At 35.2% G+C, this 16,654-nt stretch overlaps 3 protein-coding genes across 7 annotated transcripts in view; 1 reads left to right on the forward strand and 2 right to left on the reverse strand.

Moving 5' to 3' along the window:
• On the reverse strand, positions 1-15,220 carry Kdm2_0 (jmjC domain-containing histone demethylation protein 1). Of its 5 annotated transcripts, none has more exons than XM_011198733.3 (6): positions 15,083-15,220; positions 11,577-11,710; positions 6,108-6,268; positions 4,655-6,045; positions 3,754-4,493; positions 1-3,405 (listed from the first exon to the last, which is right to left on the reverse strand). In XM_011198733.3, the coding sequence occupies exons 2-6, from the start codon at positions 11,637-11,639 to the stop codon at positions 1,936-1,938; spliced, it is 3,825 nt and encodes a 1,274-aa protein (XP_011197035.2). In that variant the 5' UTR covers positions 11,640-11,710; positions 15,083-15,220; the 3' UTR covers positions 1-1,935. The 5 variants fall into 5 exon arrangements, with proteins under 5 accessions (XP_011197035.2, XP_011197033.2, XP_011197034.2 ...); XM_011198731.3 differs by having other exon boundaries at positions 15,054-15,188; XM_011198732.3 differs by lacking the exon at positions 15,083-15,220 and adding an exon at positions 14,888-15,026.
• The window catches only part of LOC105221616 (protein Red), a 33,379-nt gene that overhangs the window by 8,243 nt on the left and 8,482 nt on the right, over positions 1-16,654 (forward strand). The window lies entirely within an intron of this gene.
• The window catches only part of LOC105221613 (uncharacterized), a 13,310-nt gene continuing 11,706 nt past the window's right edge, over positions 15,051-16,654 (reverse strand). The window contains exon 4 of the mRNA XM_011198716.3: positions 15,051-16,596. Coding sequence (XP_011197018.1) covers positions 16,023-16,596 — 574 coding nt within the window. The 3' untranslated portion in view covers positions 15,051-16,022. The remainder of the gene's footprint in view (positions 16,597-16,654) is intronic.

Consider the following 16,654-nt stretch of genomic DNA (forward strand, 5'->3'; position numbering starts at 1 on the left):
TAGAATAGATGCACCTTATTTATTGCGAAACAATACATTTTGATAATAATTTCACATATTTCTTTTTAAATGTATGTATATATGTAATTTACATATTGTATAAGGTGTAAGGTATGTGTCGGTTGTTCACGCTTATAACGCGAACATGTTAAATATGTGCTATAACTAGACTTGAAATTTACATGTGTTTATACAAAAATTATCATATGTCTATTTATATATTTAAAACTGTGTGAATGCGCGTATTTATGTAACTTAAATCGTTAATAATATATTTACTTGTGGAATATACATGTACATTTATGTATATACGTGCATGTGTATGTATGTATGCACAATGATCGTATTTATAAGTAAGAGTTGCAATGAGCATTACACTTCAATGTTGAAATGGAAATGTTTTGCAAGTACATACATATGTATGTATGTACGAACAAGGAAATTGATAATGAAATGAAAGAATTCAAACCTATCAGGTGAACATTTACAATTGCTTATTCTTTGTATCAATCAAGTATGTGTATTCGCCGACAACCTCTTCAGTGTCTATAAAATATTATGCCAAGTATGTGTGAAATATTTCAGTGTAGGATTAACTGTAGCATTATTTGCGACAGACTCCATGACATTAACAATGTTATCACGCAACTAAAAGCGTTGACTAACTTTTCAAAATTCATCGGAATATATATTTAAATGTGAGTAAGTAGTTGATGTCTTTATCAATGACTCTATATCGAATTAACGTAATCAGATCTTTTTCAATTGCATTGGGTTACTTACATTTATAAGAAAGCACACATATGTTTGTATTACTTGTATATACATACATACATATGATTACATTTGCTGTATACATGTGCGTCTATACCTTAGCTTAATAATATTTGTATTTTATAAAAGCTTAAAGCTATAGCACTACTACATATTTATAATTAAAAGTTTTAAAGTTACATGCATATGTCTACAAAGCAATGTTTCTGAACAGTATATCCTAATTTTTTTTTTCAAACATATACACACATGCATACATGTGCACTTATGTATGTCAAATACGACAGTTCATATTGCTAATGTGCATTAATTGAAGGTTGGTTACAGATTTGTTTCAAACTCTATTGCATCGTATATGTTCATAAATAGAATAGAATAATAATTAGAAGAATGCACTGTGACTTGTGGTGTTTTGTGGCCTCACAATGTCTTCAACGACTCCGTTAGGCCCAGGACCGTGATGAATTTCAGAATAGCACTGGGAGTAAGGGAGTCGCTGCGCCCCTCAGTTGGGATAGTATGTCTTCTGTGAGGTGCTACATATATACATATGTATGTATACAGTGTGGACTCAAAGCTATGTAAAGAATTTATCAATTTCTATTTTGTGGATATTTGGCAATATATTGTTGCTTACATTTGAGGATATTGGAGGAAGGAGATACAAGTAATACTGGTTGAAAACATGAAAATATAATAATTGTTATTGTAACAAAACCTAACTTTGGCCATTATAACTGCATTTGTAAATTAAGTTAAAAAAAGAGTATGCGGAAAATGTTTCCATTTTTTAAATCGACTTTCATATACAATTGATAGGTGTTAGACCTTGGTGATCTATAATAATAAAATATTTGTCATGTTTTCATAATTATTTTATTATATAATTGGCGTAATGAGTTCCTCATCTACTCTATACTGCAGAGACCAATATTTGATTTATAGTAGATTAATGCTTGCCTCTACTAACTCTTGGTTTTACACAAATATGCATAGAACTTTTAGAGGTTGGTAAGAAGTTTTGCAGCTTTGCTGTATGCGTACATATTTTGCTTGTACTACACTCTTATAATAATATTATACATTCTCATTCATTTATCGAAATCTAATTTCACTTATTAACTCTAAAACCTATTTTTGTTCTATTTCTACTTAATATTTTTAGTCATTCCAACTGCTGACAGAACCCATTCCAAGTAAGCTCGAGGACGTTGCAAGCTGTGTCGCTTTCTGTAGTCGCCGCTTCTCCACCAATTTTATATCCTTCACGCAGAGATCATGTTTAGATTCGGCTGCAAATTTTATCACCGCCTGCGTTGGCACCAACGGCACGTGCCGCAAGTCCAACCAAATTAATTGCTCGCATTTTGCAAGATGTTCCAAAGAGAACTCAGAGACCAATCGACAAGCGCTCAAATTCAATTCGACCAATTTCGCAATGGCAGTCGGCGATGTGCCAATTTGTGCCACACCGGCATCAGTTATGCGCTGACATGATGAAAGATCTAGGTGGACAAGATTCGGTAACGCCTGCGTTATGTACCGCAATGCCACATCCGTTATGTCGGTTCCGGCTAGTTTAAGAGTTTTAAGATCACGTAGGCGCGTTTTTGAATCTGCTAAACCAGGTCGAGAATCCTTGGGCGGTGACAGTATATCACGGATGGCGGCATCATTGAGGCCACGCACAAAACTCAGATCCAATATTTGTAACGGCGGACAAAGGCAAGTGTGCAAAGCCGGGACTGCCTGAATTGGACAATTTTGTAGTGATAGGTGCTTAAGAGCTGGCAGACGTGCAATTACCCAGGCCAATTGCCGTTTGGCTATCTGTGTCCAGTCGAGTATTAAGTGCTCGGGCTGTCGGCGTACAATCGCTGTCAGCAGTGAAGCAGATAATTTGTGTTCTGCACAATTCATTGTCTTCCAGAGATCAGGATCCACAGACACATTCGACCACACCTTACAAACCGAAGAGCAGGTGACTAGTGTCTCTTGGGGCAAATAGCGAAAGATGATTTTAAGCAATGTTGGATCGAGCGCTAAATTTGTGCCCCCCATGTGACTACCTGCCAAACCGTTTCCACTTGTTGATAAATGCCCAGCTGGTCGCACCACATAATGCGGCTTCTTGAGTACTCTCGTTGAAGAGTTAAGCATTTGTTGAGCCAATTGCGATCGTATTGAGTTTTTCTTTCGTGGCATTTGTATACCATTACTACTGCCAACAATACCACCATTTCCAACGACGACATTACAGTCCATGGATGCGCCCGCATCAATACTGTCCTGCATGCTACTGCACAAGCTTAAGCCGTCGTCACTCTTTCGTCTCTTGATGCGATCGCCAGTTGCATGAGGCGAGATACCCGGCGAAGAGGTATCATAGTTCCGCTCTGTTTTCACCTCAATTTGATGGTGATGGCGCTTTGCCACATGCTTCCAATGTACAACATTAGCTGCGCAAGATTCCATTTCCGATTCACTTGTGAAAACGAAGTCATTGTATTGACCAATGGGCGGTGGCAGTTGGTTGCTATCGTGATCGTGACCGGCTGTGATGATATTTGAGCCACCCACTGATGTTCGTCGTACTTCTGAAGACTTTTGGCGGGCACGAAAATGGCGTGGCTATATTAAAAAACAATGTGAAAATAATTAATTTATTTAATTATGATAATAGCCAATTTTGAAAATCATAAAAAATAAAAGAGTTTTCAATGAGAGGGGGTTAATTCTGGATACTGCGCATTCGAAAAAAGCTTCTTTAAGTGAGCAAAAGTTGATTGGGTTTTCCATAATGTGTATTACGTAATTTAAACGATCGCCATAGTGTTATCACAAATTAAATAAGTACGAACTCACATCTTTCAACAATGTTCAACAAATGTGCAATTAAATTTCCATTTTGGAATTTGGCTGCACTCTAAAACTACTACTACAACAACAAATGTTTAATATAGAGAAAATAAATTTTACCTTATAGTCATTATTTTTTCCAGATCGACAACAACTTGGGCATTCCCAACTGTTTGGTAGGTCTTCATTTACTACACCCTTAGCATCTGTGGCATCTTCGGTGCCGTCCAATAACGACCTCGCACAATCAGGATGCGCAATTTCATAACACACCGAACACTCCATCAACGTCGAAGGTCCCTCGAGCGATGCCAGCTGCTTAGTTTGCGGGGATACGGGTACTTGACGCCAACCATCCAAATGGCAAACAAAGCACTGTGCTGTCACTGGCAACATGGGCGAGAGACACTGACGCATCATGCAAGTTTGCTTAGCGCGTCCAGGTCCACCGAATTTCACCATATCCAAACAGAAACTGCATTCCCCACAGTCGGAACGCTGACAAGCGGCGCAGACTTTACACCGCGTTCGCCGTCGACGCGGCTGACCAGTGCCGGTGACATTTGGTGACAACTTTGAATCGTTTGGCGAGAGACAAGAGTTTTCGGTAGTATTAACAGCATTTGGGTTGTGGGTGAGTGGCTGTGCTGGTAAATTGTTTTGTGTTTGGTTGGATGCTACAGTCGTTGTTCCTGTTGAAATAGTCGTTGTTGCTGTTGAAGCTGAATAATAACTTGAACAAGAGGCGATAACACTGACGGTATTGTTGGCCTGATGCGCTGCCGCAGCAACAGCATTTGCGAGGTGCATTTTCTTCGGAGGGCGATACTTGAGACTGTCCGTGGGTGATACAAATGTAGCTAGTAGAATATAAATAACAAAAAGTATTTCCAACATTACTTTCAAATTTAAATTTAATGCAGTCTCAAAAACAAACAAACCACTTGGTATGAGTATAAAAAAATAAATGGCATTCTTCGAGAGTGAAGAAAAATCTAATTAAAAAAAAATAATTTCTTACCGGTCAGTGGAGTACCATTCTCAACAGGTTCTTTTTTACATTCCTTTACAATGACACCATCGTTATCAGTCACATTTGCAATGGCTATAACATTCGAATTTGAACCTGTATCTACTTTATTTTGCACATCACGATTGTGAGATGGATTTTCTGCTGCATTTGCCGCATTCGCTGCATCTAACTGTTGTTGTTCACGTATGATTTCAGCATTTTTACGCGCGATTTCCGCTTTGATTTCCTGCTTCACGACCGCACGATCGTACACGTGAACCGTGGGGTGCATCTGACCGGGGGGTTTCAATACAGAATCACCCGTTATCGCCAGTTCAGGCTTGTCCTTGCAATGTCGCTCTACCAACGTACGCACATCTTTGATCAATGCCACTGGATCTCTTACCAGTTCTGGTACATTTTTCTTTTGGGGTGGCAAATCATATAGATACATGACAATCTCCTTCAGACCGAAAAGTTCATAATGTGTGAGATGCACATGATTTCGTTTGGACATTTCCTCCTCACTCAATGAAGATTCACCCTCTAAGTGAGAGTTACCTAGTAAAGTGTATACGTAGCGTGCTAGGACATACCACAGCATTTCGGTGAAAAAGGGATATCGGAATTTCTGCGGCACTTTAGTTGCATCTTCCACTTGCGCGGTCTTAAGCTGTTTAACTATGCCAAAGGAATGTAAAAAGTTACCACCAAAAACCAATGTGTCTGTTGGCGTGTACACAGCATGTATCCAACCGGTGGGTATAAAGAAAGTGTTCCCAGCCGTTAAGTATACTCGAGCACACTTTTCTACTGTATCGCCAAAGAAGACATCCGCCTGCTTGCCGGATAATACCCACTTCTCATATAATTGTAGATTTTTTTCTGTTGGTGGTATCAGCCAAAACACTTTGCTACCCTTTAAGATATGGTACCAAACCGAGGTACCGCCGAAATCAATATGAAAATCCGTATAACAATTCTTCACTGACATAAGACAGTACTTTTGTACTTTTGGGTACATCATTTCCCCCAATACATTTGTACCTTCTTTTTGTGAGTCTTTGAGACTTTTCGGCCATACAACATCTACCCAATCAATTTGTCGAACAATTTCGGGACATTGAACATAATTGTCTAAACGGGTATGAGAAAACTCTAACGAAATTACGTTAAGGAGTCGATCCTTATGTGGATTATCATAATACTGTTGCCACTCTTTCATTGTCATTTGTAAGTTCTTTTGAGTGTTCACATCCATTACGTCCAGTATACGACGTGATCCAACGCACAAACGTACATCGTTTACAGTAAATTCATTAGCATCTGGCATTCGCAGTCCTAAACCGGTCTTCTCACGAAACAATAGTGGAATATTAAAGCCATATTGCTGAAGAAAACTAAAATATATATGGAATTATTCATTATGATGTTCTTAAAATAGGAGAGACGGATAACTTACGCCACGGTCAAATCACTGCCACGCATCTCGCGAACCATACCAGTTTGTGCGAATTTCGATGATTCCAATTTTTCTGAGACGCTGAATCCTCTTGTTCCCTCCAAATCATCATCTCCGAGTGCCCATTCTTCGAGATACAGTTTACGTTGCTTGCGCTCACGCTAAAGTAACAAGAATGGTTTTATTATAAGTTAGCTTGGTTGTCTTAGCAATATCACTAAAATTCTTAAAATAATAACAATTGTAACTAAATTTACTAAGATTTTTTGTGGAATAGATTCCCGCTATTTATATTTTTGAAAATCGCCGAAAACAAATGAAAACCCGCATGGAATCACTTCGATTACAATTACAAACGAAGTATAACCGCCGTATGATTATAATTAAAAGAAATTGAGAAGAATCTCTATGTATTCTCTCGCAACAAATGTTGCTAAAGAGAGTATTATAGTTTTGTTCACATAACGATTGTTTGTAACACCCAAAACTAAACAAGTTAGATATATATATATATATATTTGGCGTAGAAACCGCTTTAAGCGAATATAGCCGAATCCACCAGAGCGCGCCACTCATTCCTCCTTTTTGCTTTTTGGCGCCAACTGGAAACACCAAGTGAAGCCAGGTCACTTTGCACTTGGTCTTTCCACCGGAGTGGAGGTCGTCCTCTTCCGCGGCTTCCTCCAGCGGGTACTGCATTGAATACTTTCAGAGCTGGAGTGTTTTCTTCCATCCGTACAACATGACCTAGCCAGCGTGGCCGCTGTCTTTTTATTCGCTGAACTATGTCAATGTCGTCGTATAAATCGTACAGCTCATCGTTCCATCGTCTGCGGTATTCGCCGTTGCCAATGTTTAGAGGACCATAAATCTTGCGCAAAACCTTTCTCTCGAAAACCCCCAAGAGTCGTCTCATCGGATGTTGTCATCGTCCACGCTTCAGCGCCATACATCAGGACGGGAATAATGAGCGACTTATAGAGTTTGATTTTGGTTCGTCGAGAGAGGACTTTACTTGTCAATTGCCTACTCAGTCCAAAGTAGCACCTGTTGGCAAGAGTGATTCTGCGAGTTAGATATAGGGTTATATATACCAAAGTGATCAGGGTGAAAAGTGGAGTTCAAATCCGAATGTCTGTCTGTCCGTCCGTCCGTCCGTCCGTCTGTGCAAGCTGTAACTTGAGTAAAAATTAAGATATCTTGATGAAACTTGGCACACTTATTTCTTGGCACCATAGGAAGGTTGCTTTCGAAAATGAGCAAAATCGGACCACTGCCACGCCCACAAAATGGCGAAAACCGAAAACACATAAAGTGCCATAACTAAGCCATAAATAAAGCTATGGAAATAAAATTTGGTATGAAGGATCGCACTATGAAGGGGCATATTTGGATGTAATTTTTTTGGGGAAGTGGGCGTGGCCCCGCCTCCTACTAAGGTTTTTGTACATATCTCGCAAACCAATAGAGCTATATAAACCAAATTTCTGCAGTCGTTTGTTTTAGCCACTTCCTAATACAGTCCAAAAATGAAAGAAATCGGATCATAACCACGCCCACCTCCCATACAAAAGTTAGGTTGAAAATTACTAAAAGTGGGTTAACTCACTAACGAAAAACGTCAGAAATACTAAATTTCACATAATGAAATGGCAGATGGAAGCTGCACTCAGATTTTTTTACAAAATGGAAAATGGGCGTGGCGTCGCAAACTTATGGGTTAAAAACCATATCTCAGGAACTACTCGACCGATTTCAATGAAGCTTGGTTTGTAATAGTTTCCTTACATCCCAATGATATGTTGCGAAAATTGGCCAAATCGCTTCACAACCACGCCTACTTCCTATATACCAGAACTTTGAAGACGATCAATATATATAGTAAGTACCAGTAAAGATATCGGTGCAGAACTTTGCACAAATACTATGTTAATAGTGTGGCAGCCCCATTCTAAAAATCGCCGAAATCGGACCATAGGTTTTTAAGGCCCCATATATCGAACACGAGGACCTCGGTGCTTCTAACCTAATATTATGGTTTCCAACTTTCAATGGACTTTATACAATATATATGACGAATATGTGGGTCAAATTGTGTATTATATAATATAAATAAAGTTAAATAAATAAATTGCGAGAGTATAAAATGTTCGGTTACACCCGAACTTAGCCCTTCCTTACTTGTTTTTATTTTAATTTCTTTAAACTTTCTTAATTGAAAAAACATAATAAATTGTCCATATTTATAAGTGCATATTGTACATGTTAATTGTGTTTATGTTGTCACTGGAGTGATATCTACTATCATATTGCTCGATGACATAGCCGGCAGGTTTGTGATGTAATTGCAATAACCAAATTTTGCTTGAACTTAGAGAAAAGTCGTTAGAGTGAAGAGACACAAGAATACCACAGCGGCAAGTAGCAGGTGGGGTAAGCTGGTTTGCTTTTTGTCAACAATCACTAATTTAGCTGGTGAAGTAAACGGAAATATGCACACGTGCTTATATACATATATATATGTACATACGTATATGATAGTCTAACAGATAGAGATTTACCTAACGGCCATAATAAGCACAGTAAATAACAACAGAAGCGAGTTGGTAGCGAAAACACTCATATTTCCAGTAGCCACCGGGCTATAGCAATATTTGAGTTTACAGTGGCCGGCCAAGCCGTGCGCAGAGCTTATAGATTATATGTATATTGAGTGCATTTCCACAGCAAGCTTTTAAATTACAATACGAGTTTTTTTTGAATCTGTGGTTTTATTAGGAATGGGAGCATATCTGCGCAGGCGTTAATCTAAAAATTGGACCCAGAATACCCGTAATACTCAATTGTGCTCGAAGAATATTTACAATGCACTGTGGTCCGCTAACCATAACAGTCACCATTACACATCAAACAAGCGAATTCAAACAGGACATTTAGGAAATTCGTCTGTGACTAAGAGTACGCGAGCACCAGAAGCGACCTTCAATAATACTCAAAACAACTACAATCTCGGATGTGCGTACATGTATATGTATGTACATACATATAATGATAACCACAACATCAACTGTGGTGTTTGCTATTTGGCAAGCGTATTTTTTGGAAAAGTGTAATAGGAAATAAGTTCATGCCCTTCACCTTCTGTACAAAGAACTACAAATGTGAGTATGTACAACTGCAGTCAAAATAATAGTAAAGCAACAGTTTTTCACATTGGTTTCAATTCATTATTACTATTCCTGGGTATGTTAAATTTAAATAAAAGTTACTGATAAATAAAGCTACAAAACAAATCTAGTTGATTATGCGTAAGGTTATTAATAGTTAGTATTCGCTTGAAAATTCTCGATATTTAACCATTTAAACATGAAAAGATATAATTATTCATCCTCTCGTATCATTTTAATTTTCTATAAAAAAAAAAAACAAAATAATTAACAGAAATTTAATGTCCTTGCATTTATTTTGAATAACAAAAAAGTTATCCGAACTTTTCTACAACTACTACTGCTAGTTTGAAAGCGACTGCTTGCACATATTATATATACATACATACATATGTATGTTCCTTAAACAGGATTTCGATTACCCACGGTAATCGGAGATAGTTATTTTACTCTGTTGCAAGTCTCTTCAATATACTGGTACCTTGATAAGGTTGTTTGGCGGCATTTGTTTTATTCGTTTTTATATACTTATATTTTTATTATACGTATAGCATTGTTTAAGTTCTTTGCGCATAAGACAGTTTGAGCACTGTATATACTTATGTATGCACATATAAACAAACCTTAGAACGGCAAATAAACAGAATTAGGTAATGTGTGATTTCGAGATCGAAAGTAGAATACAAATTTATAATAAAAAAAACTGACTGAATTCGACTTCCTCTCGGCTTTAATGGTATGGTGGTACGGGGCACGTGAACAATCGTACTAAAGTATCAATGAATTGTTAACAACTTTAATTTGTATACAGAGGGGCGTTTTTTAAATACCGTTAAATAAAACGTGTTCGTATTTCAAAGAACAATCGCCAGATCGTTGAATATTTGTTGCTCGGTAACACAGTTGTCAAAACTACACGAATGTATGTACAACAGCATGTGATTCACATGGAATCATTTTCATTAACTGTTTCGAATATGGTAAATATATCAGTAAACAAAACTACACAACCGACAAATAAAATTTAAATAAGCTAATGTAAGTTAAGCTACATAAAAATACAAGAAATTATAAAAGAAGAGTTATCTCAGAATGAGAAAATATAAAAATCATCATAGCAGAGTTATCCGAGTATAAGAGAGTAACTCGAGAAGAGTACAAATATTCTCTGAGAGACCACTGGTGACAGTCATCGTTTGATAGGCTTTACCCATACATAGCTTAAATTGAGTATTTACATTTTGTATCTGTGCAACTTTGAGTGGTTTAAGCGAATATAAATAGGTAGATATGTGGTTATATATACGGCAGCACCCGCATACTCCGGTTCTTTTTAAGCGTGCGAAAATTGTTGAGCAGCGTCAGTTGTTTTGAGTATCTCCGCGTTGGTATAATTGTTCACAATTTGTTCCGTGAATAGTGTACAGATAGACCATGCGGCCTGTAGGCCGCATTTATTTACTGCGTGCGCTCTTACGTGTACAGCAACGAATTTATAACGCTCGATCAAGTATATGAACACCAGAATCAATTATATATATATACATACACATATTTATAGGAATATGTTCACAAATACACACATGTGATGGATTTATATGTACATATGTATGTACATATTGAAATGGATGTGTATTGTGCATTAGCGTGCCTCACATTTTCACACAATTTTCTTTGTTAATCAACGAAAATCACTAATTTCATGTTAAACACCTTGAAGTACATTTGATTTACCAGTGTCATCTGTAGTTATTGTTGCAGATTGAAATAAAAATAATAATGCAGAAATGTAGCAAAGCTATAATTTTAACCGGCTGGTTGTTTTTTCTCAATAAGTAGATGTGCACTTTTGATTTAGACCATATGTTTTTTATCTAATAAAAATTTGTTATCGGCAAATTATGTACATAGTTTCAATGAGTTCACCTCCACCCTATGAACAAAATACATATCTACGTTTGTATAAATATAATAGGGGATTTGGAGGGTTGTGTTGAGAGTTGACTCGTTAATGTCTCACAACACCACTTGTATTTGCCGAGCTATGTTTCTCACTTTAGCGAGCGTAAGCGCCATTATCACACGACTTTTTGGCCTGTCAATGCAGCCAGCTATTTCGGGCAACGCTCCTGCTAGACTCTGCAACTAAAACAACCACGGAAACGATTCATTTTATACATTGAAAATATTGCTTTGTGTTTTAAACAAAACAATATTTAAAAAACTTGACAATTATACTGAATGCACTTTGTATAATTTGGTTGCAAATTACATTTTTATTTTGAAAAAATTCTATACTTACTAATTGGCGACGCTGCTGCTGTCCACCTTTCTGTGTTTTGCCCGGCGACCCCGTTTCGGACATCGCCTCCGTAATTTTTTAGCTATATTCAGATTACACACTCACAAATAACGTTTTCTATTGTTTTTTGTTAACTGAAAAATATATTAAATTAGTTTAACACTACACAATAACTCATTTTTTTTCATTTAGAATAAAACTAACTTTTCAAATAGACAAAATGTATGTAAATGATATGCAACCACAATTTTTTTTTTTTTTTGTAATTTTTTTAAGCTCTGCCTTGTATTGATATTAAATGACGTTTGCTCATCTCGTGGAACAATTATGTAGTTTCACCGTTCTGTATTAACACTAATATTTTACCAACGTGCAAGGTAAGCGAACCGCAAAATACTAAACGTGCAAGCAAAGATGACATGATACGAAACTCTCTCATTTTTCCTCAAACCGAATTCCCTGATCTCTCATTTTAAGTTGGTAGCAATGCGAGTTGAAGGAATTTTTGACAGAAAAGGCGGGATGCCAGAAGTAATACCGATAAAAGTATATGACAAAATCAGTGCGAAATATAATTTTAGGGAAATACACTGATAATATTAAACTGTGTGAAACTATTATTTTTGCTATTATTTGTTACAAATGATATCTAATATATCAAGTGACATCATTATATTTAATATATTATATATTTTATGTTAATAAATTAATATATTTTGTTGCATGAATTTATAAAAAATCATGTTTTTATTTTCTTAATTATTTATAATTAGTATATAAATATATTCAAGTTAGTATATATATGATATAGGTCTAATAGGGAACAGAGCATTTAAAAATAATATCTAAAAGTTAAAATACCCAAAAGTTATTTCTAAAATGCCCAATTTATTTTTTTACATAGCGGGATCATTGTCAAATGTTATAAAAAATGTGGATTTTTACAGCGCTCTCTCAGAATAAAGAGTTTCGTATCATGTCATCTTTGGTGCAAGTTTGGTAAGTATCTCAATGTACTTATCTCGCTCTTCGTTCTTTTTTATTTTATTATTCGCATAAATTTTACCCGTTTTCGATGTAAGTAGTGTTGCCGACATTCCACGTTTTCCCCAAAGTGTATTCAAGTGTTGAATACACTTTGGTTTTCCCTTTGTAATATATTGCACATTTCAGTGGAGAATTATCAAATTGTTTTTCACTTTAATTTGTCACATTTTTATCAAATAATAATACTAATATTTTAATTTTGTAATAACTGTTTCATATAATATAAATATGCGAAATAAAAGCAAACTAATTTCGATAGGTAAAAAAACGGTACAAAATTCAAGTTCTAAGGTTTGCTTTCAATTTTTATTGCAAACTATTTTGTTAAATAATAAGCAAATTTATTAACTTATTGATCTCCAGTGAGGTCAGTAATAACATATAATATGCTCTTATTATGTAGAAATGTATTCCGTGGTCCCTTTAATTTAGTTCGTTATGAAACTCATAAAGTTAAATTGTGTATGTGTATCTCTTTGAATCACAGCTGTCAACGCATTCAAACCCGCACTATGGAGTCAAGTGCAATGTTACTCTTACGCGAGTTATGTAGCTTCAGCTTTAAAGTTTATACCACGGTGATAGTTTATACTAGGTACAAGTCATAACTACATAGATAGGATAGATAGGTACAAGTCATAACTAGAAGATATTTCTATGAAAGTTTTGATGAGTTTCTTAAGGCAGAATTTATAAAACTATCCGAAACTCTTGTGTACGTGTTTACACGTTTCTTTCTTACACATAAGGTTGATGGGTTGCAAGGTGTATGTGTGTTAGTTTTCATGCTAAAGCTGAAACGACATAGCTCGCGAATGCGAATGCGAAATCGAAAGAATGCGCTCGACTGCGTTTATTTCGAGCAACTACATAAATGCGCTTTTGAATGCGTTGACAGCTGTGTACAAGGTGATACACATACTCAATTTTTATTTGCGAGTTTGAAAACGAACTAATTAACATGGACAAAGATATTCAATTTTTAGTGATTTTTCATAAATACCTTGAATTAAGCAAAGAAAAGAAAATTTAAACTGTCTACCTAGTTTATTAAAACTTCATCACACCTTATCTTTAAAAATTACTTTAAATATTTGATGAATATATTATTAATAAAATAATTAATATTATATTTCACAAAATACTTATATTTTAGCGAAGAAAACGGGCTTTAATAAATAAAACACGCAAGATAGTAAGTAACATAATATTGGTTGCTATTCTCAAGAATGTGAAGGTTGCTGTGTTAGCGCATGAAAGTTTAAAATTTTCAACTTCTGTGCGTCTTCGAGTCCGAGTTCGAATTTCGGAGATTTGGTTGCGAAAACATGCGAAAGCTATGTAGCTCATCTCATAAGAACATGTGTATTCAACTCAACTGTCAAACGTTCGCATTCGCATTCGCGAGCTATGTAGTTTAGCTCTAATTCTTTCAATTGTTTGAAGTTTCGGTAGCCGTACCCTACTAGGGTCAACGCATTCAAACGCGCAGTATGGAGTTGTTCGATTTTATAACAAAGTTATGTAGATTTAGCTTTAGGTACTTTCATCTTTATGAACGATAAATTTAACTCAAGACCACGTTAATAATTCAATTTGTTCCTGTCAGACTGCAAGTCCAGTACTACTTTCTGCGCCCAGCTGTTTCCGCATTTATATCAGTTTTATGAAAAATTCTTTATAATTGTTAAAAGCGTGTTGTTTGTAAATCATAAAAGAACAGTTCAATTTGCTATATGTTGCCCCTAGCATTAAAATTAGCTATATAAAATTTAATAGTTTCCACACATTTTGGAAGTCGACTTTACCACCACACATCCATGCAAACATATATAGTTATTTTTCATGTGATTAACCGGTCACCGTCTCGAGATACTAATTTAAAATCATAATAATGCTTGTAAATTTTGCTCACTTTTAACACATATAACGTTGTTTAGTGCAGTTTTTAGTAATCATTCTCATTTACCCCCGAACTTACGTACTAATATCATCGTGTCTAACTGTTTTAATATTTCACTATCATTTTCAGTTTCATTATTTTATTGCATTTATTTTTTATTCAATTCTGTGATTTCTTATTAAGCGAATGTGACACATACATATGTACATATGTATATTGTGTTAAAGAATTCTTATTACAGCTCATTACCAATAATTTTGCTTTGATTGTCTATTATTTTATTTTTTCATTTTCCCTTGTGTAATGCACATATTTACATATATACATGCATGTTATTACTTATGTATTTATTATTTCATACTTATGATGGTTGCTTATTATGGTAATCTCTTAGATTCGCACAAATCACTTCTCCATATTTATATACTTATTTTTGTTATTCACTACTGCATATACATATTAAATTTGTATATAAAAACATTGTTGTTACAAGTCTTAATTAGTATTTTAGTTTAAACTTAGCATACGGTATATTTTCATTTCGTTAATTATTCACTTTTTGAATTGATGTAAATCTCGCGAGACGCGCAGTTGACAAGAAATTCTATCGCACGGTCCGATATTTTCTGCTGGAAAATGTATTGCTGCACAGCAATTAAATTCTACACGTCCACACCTTACGATTGCAACGAAACTAATGAAAACGGAACTTGTCTCCATCAACGATATTCTCCGTCACCACTTTGCTCCACCATATCAACATTTGCACCATATTTAATCCCCATTTATATATTTTCGCTTTATCATTTTCGTACAGTGTTGCTTCAAAGAACTTATAACTGAAATCTCGCTGAAGGGATTTTTAAGACATTCCAGTGCTTTTCAAAATCTTGCAACAAGTTAAAACACTGAATGAATTTTAAAAGACGATTATAAACAAATTACAGTAGAAGTTTTCGTTTTCCACCAATGTTATAAATATGATGAATCGGTAGAGAAATTATGGCATGTTTTGTAGATTCAATAATATATCAATTAAAATAGACATAAAACAGCATGGAATATCTTTGAACATACATACTATATTTATTATGTTTTTATACCAAATTAAAATAATAATAATTTATTGTTTGCAAATGTAGAAACGTCGATAGAGTCGTATTTACGTAACATTTGAAGCCAATCAATGCATTTGTACATATTGTAACAATTAATAAATTATTTTGAGCAATATTACTGACTTACATTTGTATAGTTAGTAAAAATATGCTTAGTCAAATTAATTACGGTTAAAAGGCTCGTTTGCATACATTGGCTCATTCATACTATCCATGCATTATTATAAAAAAACTATATATACTATCATAATTATTTTTCAGTTCCAAAATAGTTTTGCAAACTTTGTTTCACGACTCGTTCTTAAAAATATATATTATATTAGCAATCAGATTTTTATCAACATCTAAGCTTTGTTGGATATCTCGATAATACGTAAACTACAAATCCTCATCCATATGATTGGCTTTCATGTTGTTGAAATCTAAACGACATGTGTTATTATTGTCGACATAGTCATCAAAATCCTCCAGCTCAGGTTCGTGATCAAATAATTCGTCATCCTCATCTATGGTGTCAGCTGTCCCAAAACTATCAGCACTTGTACTATCACTACTATTGGGTGTCAATTCATTTTCTTTCTTACGATGTAACAATTCTAACACCGGCGGCGGTTGCCAAAGCACCAAAGCGGTACATGGTTTTTCGATTCTATTGAAAAGCGCTTCTGGTAGAAAAGTGGTTTTACGTTCTTGTTGATGAAATTTTTTCAACTGCTCACACAAAGTTATTCTGTTCGCATTACGCAATTTTTCTTCTAATTCCTTAGCTGTTAATTTATAGTCATTGTATGTGAGATTAGTAAAACATTTACCCGTACTGGTACTGGGTGTATCATCACCGAACATAGATTTGCTACATGTGTTCGAATTGGTTTGAATATAATCACTAGAGATGTGTAATCCATTGAAATGCGCAGTAATTTTTTCTTCAGAAATAAATTGCTTGACTGGTCTGGAAGTAATTAAGAATATTTTCAAGTTTCTCTATTAACTAAAAATATTAACATACG

The sequence above is a fragment of the Zeugodacus cucurbitae genome, chromosome 2 (genome assembly GCF_028554725.1).
Source record: "Zeugodacus cucurbitae isolate PBARC_wt_2022May chromosome 2, idZeuCucr1.2, whole genome shotgun sequence".
NCBI lineage: Eukaryota > Metazoa > Arthropoda > Insecta > Diptera > Tephritidae > Zeugodacus > Zeugodacus cucurbitae.